Here is a 23,314-nt window from a genome sequence, read left to right on the forward strand (position 1 = left end):
AGAATATGCTCAAATTTGATACTCATGAGAAGGGATAACATCTTGAAATTAATCCCTGACTTGGCCCAAGAGATTAGGAATGAATTGGAGTCATCATCTCTGGAAAGTGAGTTCCCTTTTTGCACCGACTTTAAGGACCTGGCTCAAAGAATGAGGCGATACAGGGTTGAAAGTAGGCAGTTTTTCAACCCTCCTTCAACAGCTCAGTCTAAGTGGCCAGTAAAGAGAGAATATGAACTGCAAAGGGACCGACGAGACTTTCGTGGCCCAATTCAAAAGAAGCCAAAAAACAGCCATTTTGTTTACCAACAAAAAAGGTCGTACCTTCACTTCAGCCCCAAAAACGGGAGAAAGAAAACTCAATGACTTGATCCTAGCGCCAACTCAAGATCCTCTTCCCGTAGGAAATTGTTTGTCTCACTTTTTAGAGAACTGGAAAAGCATAAAAGACGACAAGTTCGTTCTGAACGACATCAAAGAGGGCTACCGTCTGGACTTCAGAAAATACACTCCTCTAGCAACCCGATCAACAAATCAAACATGTCAAGCAATCAGTTGCTAATTTTTGGAATCAGAGATTTCCGTAATGCTCGAGAAAGGCTTAATAGAGGAATTCCAAACTCAGTCGTCTCCAGGTTTTTACAGTCGGATTTTTCTGGTTCCGAAAAAGGAAAACAAGGGTTGGCGCCCAGTAATAAACTTATCTTGCCTAAACAAATTCTTGGACATGACAACTTTCAAAATGTAGAACCAGGCCACAATACTAACTGCGATGCAGGAATCAAATATGGCAGCGTCAATAGATCTGGAAGACACCTACTGGCATATCGACATTCACAAGAGCCATTGGAAATATCTAAGGTTCACCTTCAGAAACCAGATCTATCAGTTCAAGGTGCTCCCTTTTGGACTAGCATCAAGTCCAGCTATTTTCTGCCGCGTAATTGGTGTCATCGTGAGCTATTGCCACCTTCAAGCCATCCAACTGCATGCTTACACGGACGACTGGCTTCTGCACAACTGCCAAATTTCGGTAGTACAGAGTAATGCAAGGACCATGATGAATCTCCTGCACAGACTTGGGTTCATGCTGAGCGAGAAATCAGAATTACAACCTATGCGACAGATCATATTTCTCGGGTTCCTGGTAGACCTGGAGGTAAACAGGGTGTACCCAACCCCGGAAAATATTCAGAACTTGATATATGCAATCAAGGCAGCTCTGGAAAAATTGCATACCTCAATAAGGCAACTGATGAAAATGATTGGACACATCAATGCGGGCTGAAGAGCAATTCATTTCAACAGAATACATCTCAGGAAATGTAAGTTACTAATGCTCAGATTGGGGACAGGTCTCGGAACAACATAGATTTAAACATCCTAATTACGACAGAGATGAAAGAGGCATTTTCACCGTGGCTGAACAAAGATTGGCTGAGTCATGGCCTTCCTCTCAAGCCCTCTATTGTTTCCAAAACAATATTCACCAACACCTCAACCTACGGGTGGGGTGGCTATCTAGAGGACCCACATCAAGAAACTTCGGGGACTTGGTCTCCAGAAGAGAAATCACTTCATATAAATTGCCTCGAGATGAGAGCCGTAGCCAATACAATCGAAGCCTTTGCTTTGGAGCGAAGAAACGAGGTAGTCACGGTAGCGACCGACCTCTCGACTGTAGTCAATTACTTAATAAAAAGAGGGCGGAACCCGTTCTTTCTCCCTAGAGCAGGAATCCATAAAGCTCTTCGAGATTACGATGGCCCTGAACGTTCACTTGAGGGCAAGACACATCGCCGGGTCACTCAATCTAGTAGCCGACTTACTGTCACGAGAAGGAAAATGTCTACGCACGGAATGGAGTCTCGACAAGAGTGTCTTCAGAGCCCTGTCAAAAGAGTACGGATTTCCAGAAGTCGATCTATTCGCGACTCGATTGAACCGGAAGATCGACGAATATTTCTCACTAGTTTCAGATTTTCTTGCCATCGGCACAGATGCCCTTGTCCACGATTGGTCGAAAAACACAGCTATGCTTTCCCTCCATTTGCCCTGATCCCAAAGGTTCTGGAGAAGGTTCGAAAGTCTGTGAACTGCCGAATAACGCTAATTGCTCCGCGATCACCTCGCCAAGCTTGTTACACGAATCTTCTCAACCTGCTAGTAGACTTGCCTGTACCCCTTGGAGATCAGTCAGATCTCCTCCAGCAGGGTCGACTTCGCCACCCAACACTAAGGAATTTGAATTTACACGACTGGAAGATATCAAGCGTGGACTCGAAAAGAGAGGTTTTTCTAAGGAATCAGCCCGTGAAATTACCCGGCCCCAGTAACGATCTACCAATGAATTGAACAATGGAAAATGGCAAGTGTTCGTGGGTTGGTGTAGTTAAAGGAAGATTAATCTTCTTGAAATCAGTACTCAGAAAGTTGCAGAATTCATGATATATCTAAGGACTGGTCGAAACCTCGCACCATCAACGATAGAAGGTTATAAAGCAGCAATATATGGAACGGTAGCTCTAGCTACAGGAAGAGATATCAGCAAAGATACTTGTCTGACGAAAATGATACAGAATTTTTGGCACGAGTCACCGCGGACACAACATGATATTCCTGCCTGGGATCTTGGCCTTGTTCTAAGGTATTTTAGATCTTTACTATTTCTTGACTTGTGGAATATTTATATGAAAGATCTCACTGTTAAGACGGTATTCATTACTGCCATCGCATCTAGTCGTCGAAGGGGTGAAATTCATGCCTTGTCCTTCAGTACAGCACAATTTTCGGATAATTCAGTAACTCTCAGGTTTCTCTCTTCGTTTAGACCCGAAACCGTGAAGCCTTATGAGATACCTTCTCCTATCCTCCTTCCCGCACTAAATGTAGATCTAGCGTTGTGTCCAGTGAGAATACAATCGGTCTACGCACAGCAAATAGCTAAGGTGGCGGTTAGAAAAGGGAGAAAAAGGTTCTTCATTCCTTTTTCTAAAACAGCACCACGAGAGGTGGCAGCTGGAACCATTTCTTCTTGGATAAAGCAGGCCATAAGTATGGCATATGAGGCAGCAAAAGAAGAGTGTAGAAAGATAGCACACGACACTAGATCCATGGCGGCGTCATGAGCGCTATCAAAATCAGTACCACTTGCTAATATAATGAGTGCTGCTGGCTGGTCTTCGGAGTCTACTCCCATACAACACTACCTTCATGAAATAGAAGATCGAACCGATGCTCTACATTTCGTTGCAGTTCAGACAGTTTTATAGTTTACACATTTGAATATTCTGGTTTGAAAGTAAAATTTTATATTAGTTGATTTATTAACCCACCACCAAATCGGTTGGAATCTAAGCTTTTGTTAATAGATGTACCAAACGTATGAGGTAATGGCGACGCCAAAACCGAACTTTCGAATGAAAGTTCAGTTTGCCTAGCCGATACTTAACTCATAAGTTGGTACATAGAGTCCCTCCCTCCTTCCCGCTCATAGAGAGTTAAGGAATTATAAGGGATTTACTTCAAAACTGAAACTGATCTGATTCGGCCATGTGAGAAGAATTGGATCGTTGCGGAAACGTTTGTTTTTCGTGAGGATTTGTGGTGTCTTAACCCCCTCTTTGTATTGCTAATCCGGAGAAGCTTTTGTTAATATATGTATCGGCTAGCCAAACGGAACATTCATTCGAAAGTTCGGTTTTGTTGGTATTTTTGTTCGTTCTAATCTTGATTTGCATATTCAAATTAAGTTTTACTCGTTTTTAAGATTTATTTATTAATTTATATTAATACCTATTGTATGTTTGTTTTCTATTTTAATTTTCTTTGAAAATTTTTCTTTTCGGAATTTGGTTTTAATTAATAAGAAAATATAAACTAATTCATCATCTCGCAGCTGATGAAGTAAAAAAAAGGACAATAAAATGAAGAAATCTTGAAAAATTAAAAACCAGAACTAAGCAAATAAAAACGAAAAAACAACAACAAAAATCATCTTTATAAGTTATCTAAGCTAGGACCCAAAACAGCCGAATCGAAACAAGTTAAGAAGAAAAAATAACAATCGTAAAGAAATAGAGTAAAAAATAGATTGTACACAAATTAGACGCTTCATCTAAAATAAAAATTATTTTGTAACAAATAAACCAAAAATAGCAAATATTTGGCGGTTGTAATCCTGCAAACCAACTAAGTAAAACAAAAGAAAGTGAAAATATATAAAACCTAATTTACAAATCAATTAAGAAGACATAATCAGAAGTAAGAAAATTAGAGATTAATATGACACACAAAAAAAGAACGAAACACTATTTGTATCGAATATTAAATGAATTCTAAAAAACTAATAACAAATCTATCTTAGTAGAACGAAGACCAAATTTAATGGAATTTAGCAAAACTAGAGATAATTATTAAGACAAAAGCACAAAAAATCAAGGTGAAAACAGTTTGCTGGAAAAAAACATAAATTGCAACACAAAAAAATGCCAAACGCAAAAGCCAATACCCACAATATGAAACCAAAACAATAACAAAACGAACAAATTCTTAAAGTTAGACATACTAGCTAAAAAAAGCAAAGCTTCATCAAGTGCGTCAAACAATCCCAAAGCACCGATGTAGATAACTTGACTTACTTGACTTAAGGCTCTTGCTGGTGGTTCAGCGTAGAGAGAGATGAGACTTTTTGCCTCCATTCCAAACGGTCCTGCATAAGCGTGACTGCTTCATGGAGATTCGTACCGATCATGGAGAAATACTGAGTAAGGCTGTCCCTCCATTTGAACCGGGGTCTTCCACGGGGGCGCTTCCAGCCATCTTGAGGCGGATCAAAATTGAAAAGTATACTGGCGGGTACTTCATCTGGCATGCGAATTCAGTGGCCAAACCACCGTAGAGTTCTTATGGCGAGCTGACGAGAGTTGGGGGCCTGATCCGTTAGTGTCAGCAATCGGGTGTTTAAGACGAAGTCGTACCACTTGATCCCTTCGATTCGTCTTATGAGGTTTGTTTGGGCCACATCTATGGCATCATGAAAAGAAGAAGCTGCCGGCCAAGTTTCAGCACCTTAGAGAAGGACTTGTGTTACGGTGGTTTTGTAGATACGCATTTTTGTTTTTCGGCTAATGTTGGGCTTTGACCATAAGGAACGGCATAATCGAGCCATAATAGACGCAGCTTTCGCGATCCGTGACTGGACTTCCATTTCGATTGATCCGTTATGCGAGACGACAGATCCAAGGTAAGTAAAAGACTTGACAACTTCGACTATGTGCCCTAATATGTTGAATGATGGTGAGTTGGCGGAATTTCCTGCCGGGTCGATGATCATTATTTTTTTTTTCTGCCAGCTAATATGTAGTTCCACTTTCAGGGCTTCTTCCGACAGTTTATTGAGAGCTGCCTCGAGTTCAACTGCAGAAGTGCAAATCAGGGCAATATCATTTGCGAAATCGCAATCGGCTAGGACTCTTATCGCCATATTTCAGTCCGAATTGGAGCCGATTCGTGGTTCCATCCATGACATAATCAATCACCGCGTTGAAAAGTTCAGGAGCAGCAAAACAGCCTTGCTTTAGACAAATATGTATCTCGAATAGTAGGCTTCAGCGACCATTAACCTGGACGTGGCTTTTTGAACCAGTTTTCAGCGCCTTGACCAGGGGGCAATATTTATCAGGGGTCCTGTTCGTTTTAGTATCAGCCAAAGGGACTCACGGTCGATCGAGTCGAAAGCTGCTTTAAAGTCAACAAATGCAATATGTGCTGTACGCTGGAACTCGCGGGCTTTCTCAATGACCTGTCGAATAGTGTATATCTGCTCGGTCATGGATCTTTTGGTCATGAAACCTGCTTGCTGAATCCATCGGCAATTACGAATGAACTGGATACTCTTATCAAGCAATGTCATGGTGAATAGTTTGCCTGGCCCTGCCAGGAGGGTGATTCCTCTGTAATTCGAGCAATCACTACGGCTACCTTTCCGCTTCCAAAGAGGAAGGATAATCCCTTCCTTCCAATCTTCAGGTATCAATTTGGTTGACCAGACGAGGGAGAACAGCATGTGCAGCCAAAGAAGCATTGCCAGTCCTCCAAACTTTAGCAGCTCGACGGTGATTCCGCAGGTTCCTGGTGCCTTGTTGTTCTTCATTCTCCGCAGGACATTTTATATGTCTTCTACCGAGGGAGGATCAGGCTCTAGTAGATTTTTATATGTTGTTTTCAGAGTGGATTTAGTTAAGTTGGGGTCAACGACGATTCTTTCGGCGTTGAATAGCTCTGCGAAGTGCTCCCTCCATCGATCAAATTGCGCGTTTTCATCTTCTAGCCTTTCACTAGAGACGGTTTTAACTGTACCTATCTTTGGTGTTTCCCATCGCTAAGGTCTCCGACATGCTTGAAAAGCGACATGACGTCATCTTTTCGTGCCGCATCTTCTAGCTCTTCAGCTTTTTTTTTTATCAACAAATTGTTGCTTATCACGGTGAATAATATTGTTTCTAGTCCCGTTCAGCCGTCTATAGGAGGGCCTATCTCCGGCCAACCGCGCTTTCCGGTGCTGTTCAATGATTTGCAGTGCTTCTTGCGATAGCCAGGGCTTCTTCCAATACATTATACGACTGACGGTATTAGTAGCAATCTCTAGTACACCCTTTTTATACGTCTGCCGGGACGTGTCCGGGTCAACAAGTGTATCCAGGCATTCAAACCTGTTCTGAATTTCAACTGATTACTTTTGGCGGAATGCCTCATTTTTTAGTTTCTGGGTGTCTAATTTTGGCTGGCGCCGTTCTGAAGGCTGGGCTTTAAGAAGCAGGCGGAAGTTCGTAGCAACTAATCGATGGTCTGTATTCCCTATCTCAGCGCCACGATAAATTCTACAATTCGTAAGTAGTGAACGCCATCTTTGGTTGACTATGATATAGTAAATCATCTTCCACGTTCGGCCATCGTTGCTATACCATGTTGGCTTATAGATGTCTTTCCTGCGAAACAGGGTGTTGGAAATGATCAATTCGTGCATGGCGCACAGCTGGAGGAGTCGGATCCCATTTTTATTTCACGAGTCAGGGGTAACCGGTCCAACTACAGATTTAAAAGCTCCGCTGGGGTTTGATACAGTTGCATTGAAATCGCCCACACAGCCAAAAAATCGTGAGGGGAAATCTGGGATATAGCAGATGTCAGAGCTGAGTAGAAACTGTCTTTTTCGACCTCTGGGGAGACATTCATTGGTGCCTAGCACAAAATATCCGACATCTTCCCATGCTTGTGGTTGAACCGAACAGTGAGTAGTCAATCCGATTTTGGGTTGTGGGATATGAGGCATTCCTTTGCCTTCTTATTTAGTAGCAGGCCTACACCGCTGCTTCTACTGGAGGTTTGCCCTGACCAAATCCTCCTGTGAAATGTACTGGAGATTTCTTCATCGCCTGTTCTCGTCAAATGTATTTCTGTCATTCCAAGTATGTCAATTCCACATCTTACCATCTCTAACCCTAGAAGGTCTTTGGATCCCGGCTTATTCATGGTTAAAACATTCTAGGTGGCTTTTCTCAACCCACCTTGGTCAGCAAGGTTCAAAGGATGTCCATGGGCGTGCCGAGGTCGTAATAAATTAAAACCAATAAGATCTGAGGCTTGGGTTTCATTTCTTTTCATTGCAATTATTTTATGGAGGAGGGTCGCAAGCCCAACCGTCCCTAGGCCTGTGTTCTGATTAAGAAACCCTGGGGTGGGCTCCACCCACACCCATGAGGTTGAGGCGGCCTTATTTGGAGCGATTGGTTAGGGGTTTAAGCCCCATATCCACTGGGACGTGGTCAGCAAACAAAGTTTGCATCCTTCTGGACGAGCTCCATTCAGATAAAGAAGTAGCAAAATCAAGAAAAAGCAAGAGCTACAAAAAGTAAACAGACTAAAAAATCTAGCTCTAAGTCCAATTGAAAATATTTAAAATAACGCTCACTATAGCCAATTAGGCACAACCAGCCAAAAAAAGACAAAAGAAGTAAAAATTCAAACCAAGAATATTAATTTAAAGAAGACTTTTGACATTAAGCTTTACTCTTATCTTCTCTTCTATTACAGTTTCCCGCTGCATCTACTAACTTGATCTTCCTTAGTTTTGCCAATGTGCTTTAAAAATAAGTGTAATTGTTAAGTTGCTTTTTATTATCCAAATATGTTGAATAAATTTGCCACGACCCCTTTCCTGGCCTTCAGCTTTAAATCAAGCAGTTCACTGCTTTAAATCAGTTTAAGTGTTTTATTGTTTTAAAAAATAAAGTTGTGAGACAGTCAAACTTTAGCGTAGAGAGCGATGTGTTGAGGAGGGGACAGCCCCTTTCATATACGGAATAATTTCTGTTCGTTTTAAGTTTTAATGTCGCTCCTTACTTTCAGTTTGAAAAACTTTTTTTATTTAACCAGTATCAGTTTCACGTAAGGGATATTCAAAACTTCCAGACATTACAAAATACAAATACAGTAACGAAGAAGTTGACCTTAGTTCGAATGAACCTGTATTTTTTTATTTTTTTATATATTTATTTTTTTAATTTTTGCTGGGGTTGTTGCTGGTAGCTCATACTTTTGTTTTATATTAATACTAGGGGACCGAGCTTGCTCGGTAAAGCAAAAGATAGTTTTTAATGATTTTGTTTACGAGTGGGTACCGGGTATTTGTGACGTCATCCAGATGAAAAATATTTGCAAAAGATTAAGGTCCTAAACAAATTTTCTGAAAGTTGCGATCTATTTAGATCGTTTTTTCACACCAAAAATCGGTAGCATATCAATTTTTAGAAGAAATTGTAGCATTGTTTGGAGAATAATTACAGCTGAATAAATAAATATAAATCTACAGAATTACTGTTCGTTTCATAAGATTAAATATAATTTTAGTTTTTGCTAGTTTATCATCTATTACTCCACAGTAAATATATTATATTTTTGTGAGCCATAAATAAGTCAATATTAATTAACATTGATAATTTTCAGGTTGTTGCGTTAACAGGCTGGATGGTTTCTGCTCTATTAATATTGCCAATTTTCATGTATGCTAACACTGTGCCGTCTCCTCGAGGCCTAAATTGTAACATTGTTTGGCCAGAGTTTTACTATGGTCTGCCCATTTTTACTATTTATTCATTCTTTGCTGCATTTGCTGTCCCCACTACCCTCATCATGATTTTCTACTGCATGGTTGTACAAAAACTTAAGGTGAGATTCCGTTTTTCTTTTTCTAAACTTGTTTAGTTGTGAAGGTGAGCGAGAATGCAATGATATTTATTTATGTTTGATTTTTAGTGGTCATATTTTAATATTAATAGTATACTTAAAACTGGCTAAACGAACAAATTAAAATAGGGTATTGAATAAAGACAAAAGAAACTCCTAAAACTGACAGTAGAAAGGGGTAAGAAGGCGCGGAAGGGACCTTGTGCTGCCATCTATAATCGAGTCTAACGGGACAAGATCACGTGTCTCTTTCAAGGTCAATCAGGGGATGTTTCTAAGTGTATTGATCAGATAACGGGACAGGATCGCGAGTTCCTTTCTAAGCCAATCAGGGGATGTTTCTAAGTGTATTGATCCACTAGAGGGGACAGGATTTCTGAGAAATTGATTTGCTATAGTTGTTATTAGTGTGAGAATAGAATTGAAGGAGTAAGAACAGTTTGACTTTACTCATTACGATATATTTGTAATAATGAGTGGAATTTTTACACTATTAGAAGTTGATATAGGAGTTGATAGCAATGATACAAGAGCCCCAAACATTGCGGTGGAAATCACGAGAGGATCACGGCTTTGTCTTGAATGGGATGAAGTATGTGCAAGATATGTGTTATCTTTGAGCAAATTTAAAATGGAGGATCAATTATGCCTCGCTGCAAGAGTTGATATAGCGCATGTGAATAAACTTAAAAGTGCTTTAAAGGCATTAGTGAAGCATATCGAAGACAATAAGCTATATCGCTAATTGTAAATGTGTAATATTATTGTTGTAATTATACAATAAAATTGATTCGAAATCGAAAATTTTACCCTTTTGTTAGAACGTTAGATTAAGTAGAACGATTCATGGTGAGTCTAGAGTCAGCAGTGAGAGTGATAGAATTGAAAAACGAATAAAATTGAGAAAGAGAGAAGTAGACCGAATCTGGTGATTATGGAAAAATATTTGATTCTGGATGATGATTTTCTCGAGTTATCCCTTCAACGGAAGATATTCTCTTAGGGAACACTTGACAATATAATGAAAAGTAATTACCCCCCATTGGACTATTGTATGAAACTTTGTCGATGTGACTCAAATGCTTATACTCAATTTATTGATATATTAATCGAAACAAAGCAGACTAATATCGGGGATATACTTTTGAAAATATTGCCATAGATTCAATGTAGATTGCTCCCCCTTCGAAAGACGTAACGTCACAGAGTTACTCCTCTCACCATTCCCCTCTGAATTTATCGAACGTAGATCAGTTTCTTTTTAGCTGTGAAAGAGTTGAAATCGGAAACCAAAAAAACGTTCTATACATGTCCACTATGCATGTACACTCTTGGCAATTGGTGATCATGTGAGGATTGTACAATTATTAATGACTATAATGAAAAGTGCAAATTATATAATCCTTGTAAATTATATAAAGACAATATTAAAGAAATTAAGGACCATAAGTCATGTGATGAAAAGATTTGTGACTCTCACCCTATATAGCATCTATACTCCAATCGAACCTATGACAAATGTGATCAGTGGGAGAATACTTACCCAGGTATGATTGGGAAGAATCCTAAAAGCGATTTTAGTTTATTTCTACGAGATTGGTATCGTCATGGATTTAAATTATTTTGGGAGGAAGAATCTGGTCTACAATTCAACTGTTGCGGTAACAAGACAATTTGGATTCTACGTCATCGTTGTGACGATATTGCCTATTATGACTATAAACCTAGTGATTTTTATTTGGCAGTTACCGAATGTGATTCACAATTTGAAAACACTGTATGTGATACTGCTTCAAATAGACAGATTGAAACACGTGAATTTCACAATATGAATGCAAATAGTATCATTGACTATAGATACAGATACTACATGAGTGAAATTGCATTATACAGTAGAAAATGTGACCCTGACTTTGCATCCAATCAAGATCAATATACAGTGGTTTCAAATGATTTACCAGCATTTGTGTTTCTTCACAGTTGCCTATACACCGAAGAAGAAGAAATCTAAAGTGAAGAATAAAGACAATGTTGCATATCTACATTTTTCATTTGTTAATAAACAAATTCACATACATTTTTAAGCACTTTATTTGGAGGGCACTAAAATCAATATTATACAGGTCTGAGAGGATATTTTCCCCTAGAAAGTCGTTCAGACGTGGATTGTTTACATAAATGTTGAGAAACTGCTTGTAAGTATAGCCGCGACATTTGAACACAAAATATAGTAGCGCATGGAAACTACAGCTTTTAGTCGTCAGATCCTGCACTCTCTTCCGATTTTGAATAATAGTTTTCCCACTGCTCTCATTATAGTTGCTGATGAGTGGAGTGTAGAATGTATAGGGTAGGATAAAAAAATGAGGATCAAAAAATTCAATCGTCTTCATAGTTTGAAAGATACACAAACAATGGCCAGTATTCACATTCGACGGACTGTTATTAACAATGATTATGGTATTGTCGGCACTTTGAATTTTTCCAAGAAAGTCCGAGGGCAGACAATAGGATCTGTATTTGGACATGTAGGGGTCCCTATTAAATAAATTGATTATTTGAATGGTTTTCATGGTGCCAAGTCTAGTAGAACACTGCCTTTGGGAGTGATTTCCCAATAGGTTTCAAATTGATTTAGCGAAATTAGTGTGATACTCTCAGCTAATATGTCGGCAAATGTACACTCTAAACGCACACTCCCCGTTCGTACTATACTCATATCCCGGGTGCCAGACAAATCCAATACAATGATACTATGTGTTTTTAGCAAACATGTCTTCGGTTATACCATTTTCAAATAGTTGTGAATCATGATCTAGGGTTTTCATGGTCAACGCATACAATGTCCTATAGGATTTATCAAAAGATAGATTGTAGAGTGGGATTCCATTTACTTTGCAGACAAGAGATGAAAGCCCCAACATTTCAAATCTATGTGGGCATCCAGTCCACGATCCTATTGCACTTGTGCCTTTTACAAATGCCAAGGCTAATTTTGACGGAATTCCGCCATTGATAAAGAATGAATCGGTGAAGTTGCGTTAGCCTGTGGCAATATGACGTTGATTCGTGATTCTATGAGCAACAAGTAGTTTAATATGTTGTTATGTTGTTAATAACCTGTTGTTTGCGTATATGTAGTATTGCCGAGGTGAGGGAGAGAGTTACATCAGGATTGGCAGCAAGTTCCTTTCATAAAATGAAATTGATAGAGCAAGCGTCAATTTTAAATCCACTTTAATATTGGGTGCTAGCCATTGGGGTATATTAAATATTTCATGATATATATTTTTCCAACTAGATGTAATTCACTAGTTGTAGCATTTTTAAGTGCATCTGTACCATCAGTATTAGTAATATATTCATATCCATTGGATGTGCCTCTCAATTCCTTGTATGACTTGGATGTTATCAGCATGAATTGCTTATAGCTTGTATAATGTGAGAGATTGTTGCTTTTGCTCACCAGCTTACCATTCATGTAGAAACGGATTTGACGAAATAAGTTATGTATTATACAATTTTCATAGGATATCCATCGGTAAGAATTGGCAATGTAATATCGAACTTTCTGACTTCCATTTGTAAATCTATAAATGTTGAAGACATGTCCATAAAATAGTCTTCATTAGAATAATTTTGAAAGTGGATCTTATCGGAGAGGGGTTGTTGTGGATACAATTGTTCATAGTATCCATGTTTTACGCTCAAAGGTTGAGAATCCTTATGCGGTAGATATGATATTTTAGGAAAAGAAATCTAGTTTCGATCTAACAATTCTCTTCTTCGGGCTTCTTCTTCTACTGTTTAATGCACGTGTCGTCTTTTTCCTTCTTTTCTTTGACAGGGGTGATGTCTTTCGTTTCTGACCTGAGTAGAGACTGATGGGTGATGCACTGTTTCTCGACCTTTTTAAACCTTTTCCATTTTGTTGAGATTTCAATTGTTCGCTAAGGGTTGGCACTGGACCTAAGATTTTCCGAAGCCCTTTTTTTTAAAATCCTTGCCAGAGCCCCAATTGCATAGTGTTGAGGATGCAAAAACTGTTGCAGCCGGTACAATATATTTTTTAGCCAGAGGTAGTGCAGAGCAAAACAGCTTAGCAAACCAACTGCCAAGACCATAGCCAGACATCGACGAGCGATCTTTGTAATAGTCGATTTCATTACCCACTTGTCTTAGGCCAAGAGTATTAACATAGCAGTCAATATCAGGACAAATGAATGCCACTTTTCTATTAGACATCTTGTTGTTAAATGGGTCGAAAACGGCATGTAATCACAGCCAAACCTTTTGTTATTGCTAGGGAATCACCTCATTCAGTTCTTAGTGTTAATTGACAGAGTTCCAAATAGGAAGTGTTTACGGGGATATACTGAAGATGCTTTATATTGTAATGGTGAATATGTTCTTGATTGGTTTTTCGTTCAAGAACTCTAAGGAGGGGGAAATTGCTATTGCCAACCCAGGATGTTTCAACAAATGAAGCGTAGAGAAATATACAAGTGTCCGTGGAGAAGGCAGGCGGGTAGTCAGCAAAAATAAAATTAGTGTTTCCAGCACTTTTACCATTGATTATATTGAGCTTAAAGCCAAGAACATCTTTTAGATTATCATTGAGAATAAACTTTGCATCGGCAATGGGTGAACTAATGTAGATCTTTCCCTCCTCCTTTAAATAGTTGAAAAGAAAGGCTCCTTTTCTACGAGCGGAAATTCTTTTATTGATAGAACGACATAAATCATTCATACAGGTGAGTTCTTCGTAGGGCGATTCAATATATGGATAATTCATCCAATTGATCTTTTGAATATGTTCTTGATCACCTGAGGGTGGTGGCCGATCATAGGGTCTAATTTATATATTATATTTGCAATCCTTTCTCAGGACATCATATGTATTTTTGAGAATATAGTCTTAAAGAGCCACTTCATACTTTCCATCGTCGAATTTGATGGTGGGAGAGAGTTTCGTCCAAAAATCACTTGTTCTATTCAAATCACTGTAGAGAGGATCAGAAACATTGGACATGAAAGTCATATAGAAATCATTGGGCATTGTCAATGTCTTCAATTGGAACCCAAAAATCAAAATCAGAGTTGTATCCTAGCCAGCGAACAAGCAACTGTCTCTTGTCCTTGCGAGTACGACTCTTTAATATCTTTTCAATTTGATAAATTTCACTAGTGTTTCTAACTTTTGGCAGTTCATATTCATAAAAACCGCCGAGAATCTCATCATATTTGGTGTCTCGCAGTCGATATGTTGTGGGTGTAGTGTCTAGGATTTTGGACACTTTAAAAAGTTTAGTGCGCCATAAATAATTCCCCTTTTCAAAAATATTGGTGGTTCTATCGATTCGAACACTATCACCAACATTGAATTTCTTCTTCACCTTTTTTTCTTTTTCACTGGAATATTGCTTTAGAGAAGCATCAAATGCATTTTTACTACAATGAACTTCCCGAGGGCTAACATTCAACAGGGATCGATGTGGTTGTTGGTTGTATATTTGCATGATTTTATCTAAGTCATGAATAAAAGCAACAGTATTTTTCAGCGTACAATATCTTGAAATTAATAGACGAACTGTTCTTATCAATCGTTCAGCCAATGCAGCTTTTATCGGGCTGTGAGTGTGATAGAGCGTTGTATTATATTTCAATAGAACCTTTTCAACATGAGGATTAACAAATTCGCTACCACGATCTGATTGAATTTTTTTATAGCAATCCTGTTCAAGATTAGTTTCTAAAGCAGGAGCAACTTGAACACCTCTCTTTGATTGCAATGGAATGGCATAGGCATAGCAACTAAAGAAACTGATTGAACTAGAATATATTTGTAAGGTGTATCGTGACGCCGTTGAATCTTGTCTAAAGTTAAAAGATCAGTTTGCATTATATGAAGAGGGAAAAAGGCTTTAGTTTGTCGATATTGTTTGCCACGAAGCCATCGATTCCGTTGCAGAGTGTAACTCGGTTACTTTTCTAGATAATCGTCAGCATTTTTTAATGTGCTACCACCTATGTCAGAGGCAACTTTAGAAAGTGTTGTGGGTGAACTTAGACTTCCCGCTTCACCAATATTTTCATAGACATGTTTTAAAACTTCATCCATTTTGAACGCAAACACGTAGTGTAAAGTCCACTCCCCTTTTGCAAACTGGAGGGTGAATCAATATGTCTTCAATTTTGTCTAGTAGTCACTGGTGTTATAAAATCATTGCTGCTGCTGCTGCTGCTAGTATTTTCCAATATTGAATCATCTTCTTCTTTTTTAAATGGTGTTGTTGTTGTTGGAGGACTATATTCTCTTAGTCTCTTTAGAATTTGCTTATTGCCTATAAGACTTTTGGGGAATTTTGATGCATTTAGAAAGGTGTATAGATTATTGTCAAATGATAAAAGTCCCTTACGATTCGTCACCACATTACAAATTACATCAACTAGATTATAACTTTTACCCTGAATTATAATTCGTTTCCCTGTGCTATCAACCTGAACTTGATCACCACCACCAGTTTCCAACATGAGATATGCTAATACTCTTTCACTCTGTTCTCGATAGGTCACTGGCAATAGGCTTCCAATTGATGTCACTATGGAATTCAATTCCTTCTCCTTTGATTGTGCAGAGTCTTGAGGAGATGTTTCCTGTTTCGGGGGATCAGTGACGCCAACGGTGGCGGGTCTCTCACGATAAGGTCTATGTTTGTCCACACGTCGCAATGCATTTGAAGTAAAACTAGCTTTCTATCATCGGCAATATTTTTATCATTAATGAAATTACTTAGATTGTCTTCAAAATATTCCACGGGTAAGAGGACAAGTTCAAATGGCGTCAATTTATAGGGTTTAGCCGTCTAGAGAAAACTATTTACAAGTCCTGTAATTATTGGTAGTAAAACTGTAAAAAAGCTACCGCCCGCTTGAAGGAGACGTTTTCTTTTAATAATATTTCCTTTGTTCTTTCAGGCAAATCCATGTAAAGGTGAGCGATGTTGCTTTGTCTGCAGTCTCAAATCATCTGACAGGTGCATATAGTCCTTGGTTTAATTTAAGCCAATCTATTACATTAGTTGATTGAAATAGCATTTAGCACAGAGTTCGATTATGGCCTTCCTGAGTGATGGTTTTGAAGTGCCTAAAACGGAAAATAAATGCCATTGTTCGTGTAGTTTCTTCAGTGTCATGATGACATCTAATAGCTTTTCTACTTTTCACTGGAAGATATACAGTAATTTCTTTGTCAAAAATATCTGTGACGACACGTAGATCCTCGGGTGTAATATTATTAAGATCTAGAAAAATGTACCCGTAGGGCTTATTTGTTACCCGAGTGTATGCTGACAGCAGAAATTTGGGGCACCTGGATTTATTTGCATATTGAGAGTTATTAGCGAGCTAGAATCGCAAACAACTCGGTAGACAATATAGATGGTGCAAAAAGGGTTCAAAGCAAGGGTTCTCATACATTTGCTCTGAAGAAAGAGATTGTGTAGAACTAGGGTTAGGGAAATGTGTTCATGATGAGAGTGAACGGTAAACAGTTGTAGTATTTCCTGTGAGAACTGTTCAATTGATTCAGCCAAATCATCAATAATCAACCATAATTTTTTTTCAATACTATTGAAAACATCAAGTCGCCGAATGAATTGTATTGACATGGATGTGGCAATAGCTTTTATTGGATCTTAGGACTCCTGCCAAATAGTATAGCAATAATAAATTTTCTTTGGTTTTTCAAAAACATTTTATTACATTTTTGATTTATTTTAGCTAAAAGTGTCGTTTTCCCAGACATTGATGGGCCACACAAAAACGACCCTAATGGTGTTTTAAATTGATACATACTGCTGTTGAAAACAGTCAGACTACAACTAACTGTAAACCATACTTGTCCAATGAATAAATAGTAATTTTCCCATAGATCTATCTAGTACAAGAACAACAAAAACAATATTTCTTGGTCATTTATTAACATCGACACTTTTCTGTACAGCATGAAAAGTACACACTATTTGTTCAACAAGAACGATAGTATTTATTAACAAAAACACTTTTCTCTACAGTGTGAATAGTACACTCTATTTGCTCAACAAGAACAACAACAGCATTTTTAATTTATTAACAAAAACACTTTTTGCACAGCAAGAACAACAATATTTATTAACAACATCACTATTGTACAACAACAACATTTTTCACTTATTGACATAAACATTTTTTTATACAGCGAGAACAACAATATTTATTAACAACAACACTATTTGTACAACAACATTTTTCATTTTTTGACAAAAGCACTTTTTGTACAGCAGGAACAACACACACTATTTGTAAAACAAGAATAGTACACACATTTTTGTGCAACTTAAAATAGCACAAGCAATAGAACTATTTGTACAACAACATTTCTCACTTATTGACATAAAAAAACAAAAAAAAACACGAACAATAGCACAGTTGAACACTATGAATTTAAAGGATGAGAATCCCCTCCACCCCCCGGGGCCACGGGCGGGACCCCCCCCCCCCCGGGATTGCGTGGAAAAAACTGTATGCAATAGCCGCTGCTGTTGCAGGTTAGGTTAGGTTAGGTTGTACTATTTGAGTATTTAAGTTAATTTGTCAGGTTAGGTTAGGTTTTACTATCTGAGCATTTAAGTTTATTTATAAGGTTAGATTAGGTTGTACTATTTGAGCATTTAAGTTAATTTATCAGGTTAGGTTAGATTGTACTATTTGAAAATTTAAGTTAATTTATCGGGTTAGGTTAGGTTGTACTATTTGAACATTTAAGTTAATTTATCAGGTTAGGTTAGGTTAATTTATCCAGACCAAGTTGGTTGCGATAGTCTACACATTCAACACGGTCTGAAATTCAATATTCGCCGTTGGGGAGTACTTTTACACTATCCTCGAGAACAAAGAACTTGTCAGATATACATGGCATGGCATTTTTTTCCACTCTAAGAGTATAATTTCTATACTGCAGAGAGCGAATTGCAATCATTAGTGCTCTTGGCACTAGACAACTATCTACACAGTTTCTGTAGACATTCATGTTGAAATTATTTTTTACAAAATGTGTAGGCACCCCTTTGCAAGCTTGCTTTACATCTTTGTTGTGGGTTTCTACACAATAAACTTTAGGATTGGGGCACACCCTATTGGATATTAAATCGCTCCCCGTCTCTGATTTTAACATTAGTAGCTGATTGGGAGGTTGACGTTTCACCAACTCGGGGTAGAGGGACGCATTCCAGTTAGTGAAATCCATCCGCGAGCTGATATGCACCCCTTTTTCTAAATCATTTAATAAATCCCCGATTTTGACTTTTATCAGCAGAGAATCTGTATCCCCATAATAAACTTGAACCTCCCCCTCCCTTGGCCATTGTACCTTGCACACATTGTAAAAAAGGGACGACATGAGCTTTTTGGAAAATTTCCAGTACTGAACTACCTACCGCTATATTCTTGTTCAGTACAACATTTCTCTTTTTCCTGTATAGAAGAACCATGTTCGGCTCTATGCTCGTGAATGCTGTAAAATTGGGATCAGCAATAATTCGTGCACATTCTTGGGGGAAGGTTACGATGTCACAACGGGATTTTTTTCGTACTCTTTCACACATTTTGCCAAATGCAGAATTTAAAATGAGCTTGTACATTTCCTTTTCAACTTTACTTTTGGCCTGAGAGCGTTTACCGACAAAAGTGTCGATAAACGTCTTCAAATAGGGTTTCTGACTCAATTGCAAGACCCTATGTATTTTTGTGATCTTGAAACCATTGTTCACCATCCATCGCAAAAGCACATTGTGAACAAAGATATTATGTTTAGGGTCTAGATCTGCAATCAGTTTCTGCTTAGAGGGGGTCCAGTGAGTGCTCATATCATCAACCAAAGATCAATTGTATGGGCTCAGCGATTCCTTGGTCACTGATCGATTGAGACAGGGGAATAAAGAATCCTTGACAGAATCATGAAGATCCAATGGTATGTGCCCGTCAATTTCAAAGAACCATCCTTGTGGCCCATTGTCCTCGACAGTGTGAATGTCGGGGATCTCTCAAGGATTCTCAAGCCATTTATAGTTTCCAACGGTAAAGAGTAGTGAGACATTGCCAAGGGGTACAATGATTTCATGTTAAGGAAAACTGCATTAGACTTTACACCAGTGTCTTTTCCACTTGGATCTGTTGTTAAAACACGATCTCCATGAAAAACATACCCCCCCATCGATATTTCTACGAAAAGGTGTTGATCTACATCAGTGATCAACCCTATTTCCTCCCTACTAATTTTAAAACCAAGTCCATCACCGAATGTGGTGTGGAAAAATAATAACGGAAATCTAATCCAAACTCTGAATAAATTTGATCTGTGTTTGTACAGAAAATATCTAAAAGAGTTAAAAAATCACTGGCCAAGCACAGTTTACAGTAATCCCACCCATTTTTACAATTACCTTACCCTCAGAGTAAATTCATATTCCTCGGCAGTGCATTCACAATTGGTAAGTGAGTTATAGAGAGCTTCAATTGCAGGTAGTTTCTCCTCGCTTAAGCGTGCACCAGAACAGTAATAATCAGATGCATATATGCCTTTACAGGTCAGTAGGTCATACATTTCACTTTCTGGAAAGTGCTGTTTAAGCAGAGGAAAACTATCAAAATTCTTGCTTTTCTGCACTTGAAATAATTGACTCAAAACCTTGGGGAAAAGACTAAATGAATCTAAAAACCGGATTTTATTCCAGTACGTATGGCCATTATCCTCCGCCTGCCATTTCAACTGGAGAAGCACTAGCTTCTCTGTTGATTTCGGGATATTATTGTAGGTAAATGAAGTGTCTACCCATGGACTATCTACTCCCCCTCCCTCCTTGTGCAGACGTGCCAAAGCCTTTAAAATAAATTTTAAATCATAATTTGAATTGTGAATGAAAACCGGTATAAAAAAACTGCTGGCTTACATTCACATTGCACGATTGGTGTGCTACACCTCCAAAATTACTACCCCCTGACAATATTTCCTGTCACAAGTGATTATGGTCTCTTATTTTCGCCGTTCCCCCTCTTTTCCTCCTAGTCCCTTTTTCCATAGCCCCCACTTAAAATTCCCCCATACAAACCCAGCATATTTTTTGATTTTTAATCGCGAGAAAATCCTCTGCGGACAACAAAATAGTGTAATGAGTATTCCTCAAACTAGAAATAGCTCCATTCGCAGTGACAATTAATTTAGTTAATGCCTTGGGCATGCACTCATTCTCATCCAACGTTTTCACTTTTTCTAACAACTGCATCTAGTTAGATTTTTCTCTTTGTGTGTGGGCATAGGATACCACAATAGCTTGGTGTTCTTTGATTCGATTTGGATATCGGGTGTCGTTCACATCCACTACCCTAGCTTCACAATCTAAAGAGTTCTTATTGTTTTGACGGAGGTTATTTTGGAAATTTTTAAATCTTAAAATGACCCTGTCACCCGACACTGTTTCCACTGATTGGTAGCCATGCCATCTGCATTGTTTCATGTGATTCTGTAGCTTTAAATCACTATGAAATCTAGACAGGCATATTGGACAGTAGAAACGTGTCCCCTGATTCTTTCCCTCCCCTAGAACTCTACTGATATCTGTAATTGGGTTAAAATGACCAATTGCATTCGGTTCACTAGGTGGTGTGTATAACAACCAAACCCAGTACTTCACCAATTCAATTGACGGGCCTCTTACTGAGAACAGCATCCCCTTTATATTAGAACGTGCCCCATCCTCAAATTCATTTTCATACTGGATCACAGTAACGCCGATATTTAAATGGGCATTGGCCCTTTCGAAAATAGCAATTGATCTTAGCGTTCCTGGCAATTTTCCCTCTAAACAAGTAAAATCTACAGGGGGAAAATCGGAGCCCTCCTTCCCATTTTCAGCCTAGTATTATAAATTTTTCTTTGAAGCTTCTTTTTGTGTAGTTTCGAATGCTGAAATAAGGAAAGCATACAAGAAGAATTTTTGAGCTGTTTGAAAACACATTCTTTGAACGCATTAACAACCCTCTAAATATGGATTATATATAAAATGTACCCGGATTCCTATGCCGCCCTCTTAAAATATTTTTTTTTAATTAATAAATACTAACGCTTAAATTTTCAATAAATAAAACTACTGACCCACTACCATTTTCATTATAATTTTCTAAATGTGTAAGAATGTGGCCTATTCACTGCATAAAAACTGTTTCATAATTTTCCAAATGAGGATAGACCACTAGCATCTCGGTGTGAATATAATGGTCATACACCTCACTTTTGCGCTCATTTAAATAAAATATCTTTAAAACAATTGAAACCTTAATAGAGTCCCCCCCCAACTGAATCTGGTTTTCCAACAGTACACGAATTTTATCTATATATACATGAACAATATCTATAGGGTCTAATATAAAATTCCCCCCCATAAGCGAATTCAAGGGATCCCCAAAAGTTGCGGTGTAGACGACTCTGGTATTTAATACCAAATTTGATATATAGAACTTAGGTAGTATTGTAAATTGTGTATTGTTACCCTCCCTCTCTTGTATATTATCCCTCCCACCACCCCCTCTTTGTTCAATAAAAGGGCGTTGAGAATTTATCGAAGTCAATTCATTTGTTTGAACTGGAACTATGTTCATGTAATCTGAGGGGGAAGGATTCTCAGTTAATTCATTGACAAAATCATCTAAAATTTACAATGTGTTTGGACTTAGCAATCCTAAGTCCCCTCTGAACTAGGTACATTACCTTGCTCAACTGTGCTAAGTTCTATATTGAAATAATTACTTAGAAAATTATCATTAACATTACCATGCCATTCGTTAATAGGTGATGATTCATTGTCCTGAATGGCATGAAACTCTATAGGCGTGTCAATGAGTTCTTCTTCTTCTTCTTCTTCAACTGATGAGGGGAGAGACAAACAATATGGAACCAATGCAATCTATTAAAGAAAATACCTTATTTACAAAGTGTCTAAATCACCCTATTTTTAAAATTGGATTATTATTTACATGTGCTTAAAAACATGCTTAGTAGTAGTAGTAGTCGTAGTAGTAGTAGTAGCATTTGGTTAATTCACTACTCTAACTACTTAATATATCCTGAAAGTTCCAATTTCCTACTTATTATAAGATATTTACAATCTAAAACATGAAATAATAGGTTTTGATTTTGTTCAAACAACCCCTCAAAAATTTCATATTAATACTCTTTATCTGCTTTGGGAAAAAAACCGGTGTCTTTACTTGATTTGAAATCGATAGCCTATCCCTTTCAAGCCATCTCCTCTCATGATACACAACTCATTCCGAAAGAAAGTTGTTTTTATAATATTTATAGAGGCAAGGTGAAGCATTCGCTAATAAAGCAGTCTATATTGCAAAGATTTTGCTACTTACTGTGGGAAATTATGACCAGGATATAGTGCCTTTTTTGGATTCGCTAACCTTATTCAAGAGAATGCATGCAATAATTAAATAATTCAAAGGGACAACGTTATATTTAATCAGGTTGAAAAAATAGCGAAAAATGTCTTTTAATATCTCTGACAAGCGTTTACTGTGTTGGAAAATGGCCAAAAGAAAGACCTAAAAAAGTTGAAAAAAATAGTTAGATATTTATATAACCAGGTAAAAAATAGAGGAAAAAATGCTTACATCTCCAAATTCTCGCTGCACTTGGGTGCCAGATGGTTCTGGGAACGCATGTCGGAGGATGGACGGGGCGTTGACGTCACGCTCTTTCGCAACTGGGCCAGCAGTGTCAGTAGGATATGTAGATGCGGCAGCGATGTCACTGGCTTGGGGGGTTGGAGCAGTGGGGTTAACCATCGTGTGAGCAGCCATCCACTCCCTCTTTAATTTTCTGCCAGGCTGCATTGGTGTCTGATCGGATGGGACTTGGGCAGGCAGCGCTGGACTGGAAGGGATGTGGGTGGCTCTGGATGGTTCACCCCATCTCCAGGAGTTGCTTGGGAGTAGCGTCTTTACCCCTAGCTCTCTTTACTGTTGG

General features: G+C 38.2%; 1 protein-coding gene across 1 annotated transcript in view; it reads left to right on the plus strand.

The window, feature by feature from the left end:
- LOC148941992 (somatostatin receptor type 2-like) overlaps window positions 1-23,314 on the plus strand; it is a 272,171-nt gene that overhangs the window by 145,934 nt on the left and 102,923 nt on the right. Inside the window, exon 5 of the mRNA XM_089103544.1 lies at window positions 9,007-9,228. Coding sequence (XP_088959670.1) covers window positions 9,007-9,228 — 222 coding nt within the window. The remainder of the gene's footprint in view (window positions 1-9,006; window positions 9,229-23,314) is intronic.

The sequence above is a fragment of the Artemia sp. Qi Xiang Cuo genome, chromosome 17 (assembly GCF_049724085.1).
Source record: "Artemia sp. Qi Xiang Cuo chromosome 17, ASM4972408v1, whole genome shotgun sequence".
NCBI lineage: Eukaryota > Metazoa > Arthropoda > Branchiopoda > Anostraca > Artemiidae > Artemia > Artemia sp. Qi Xiang Cuo.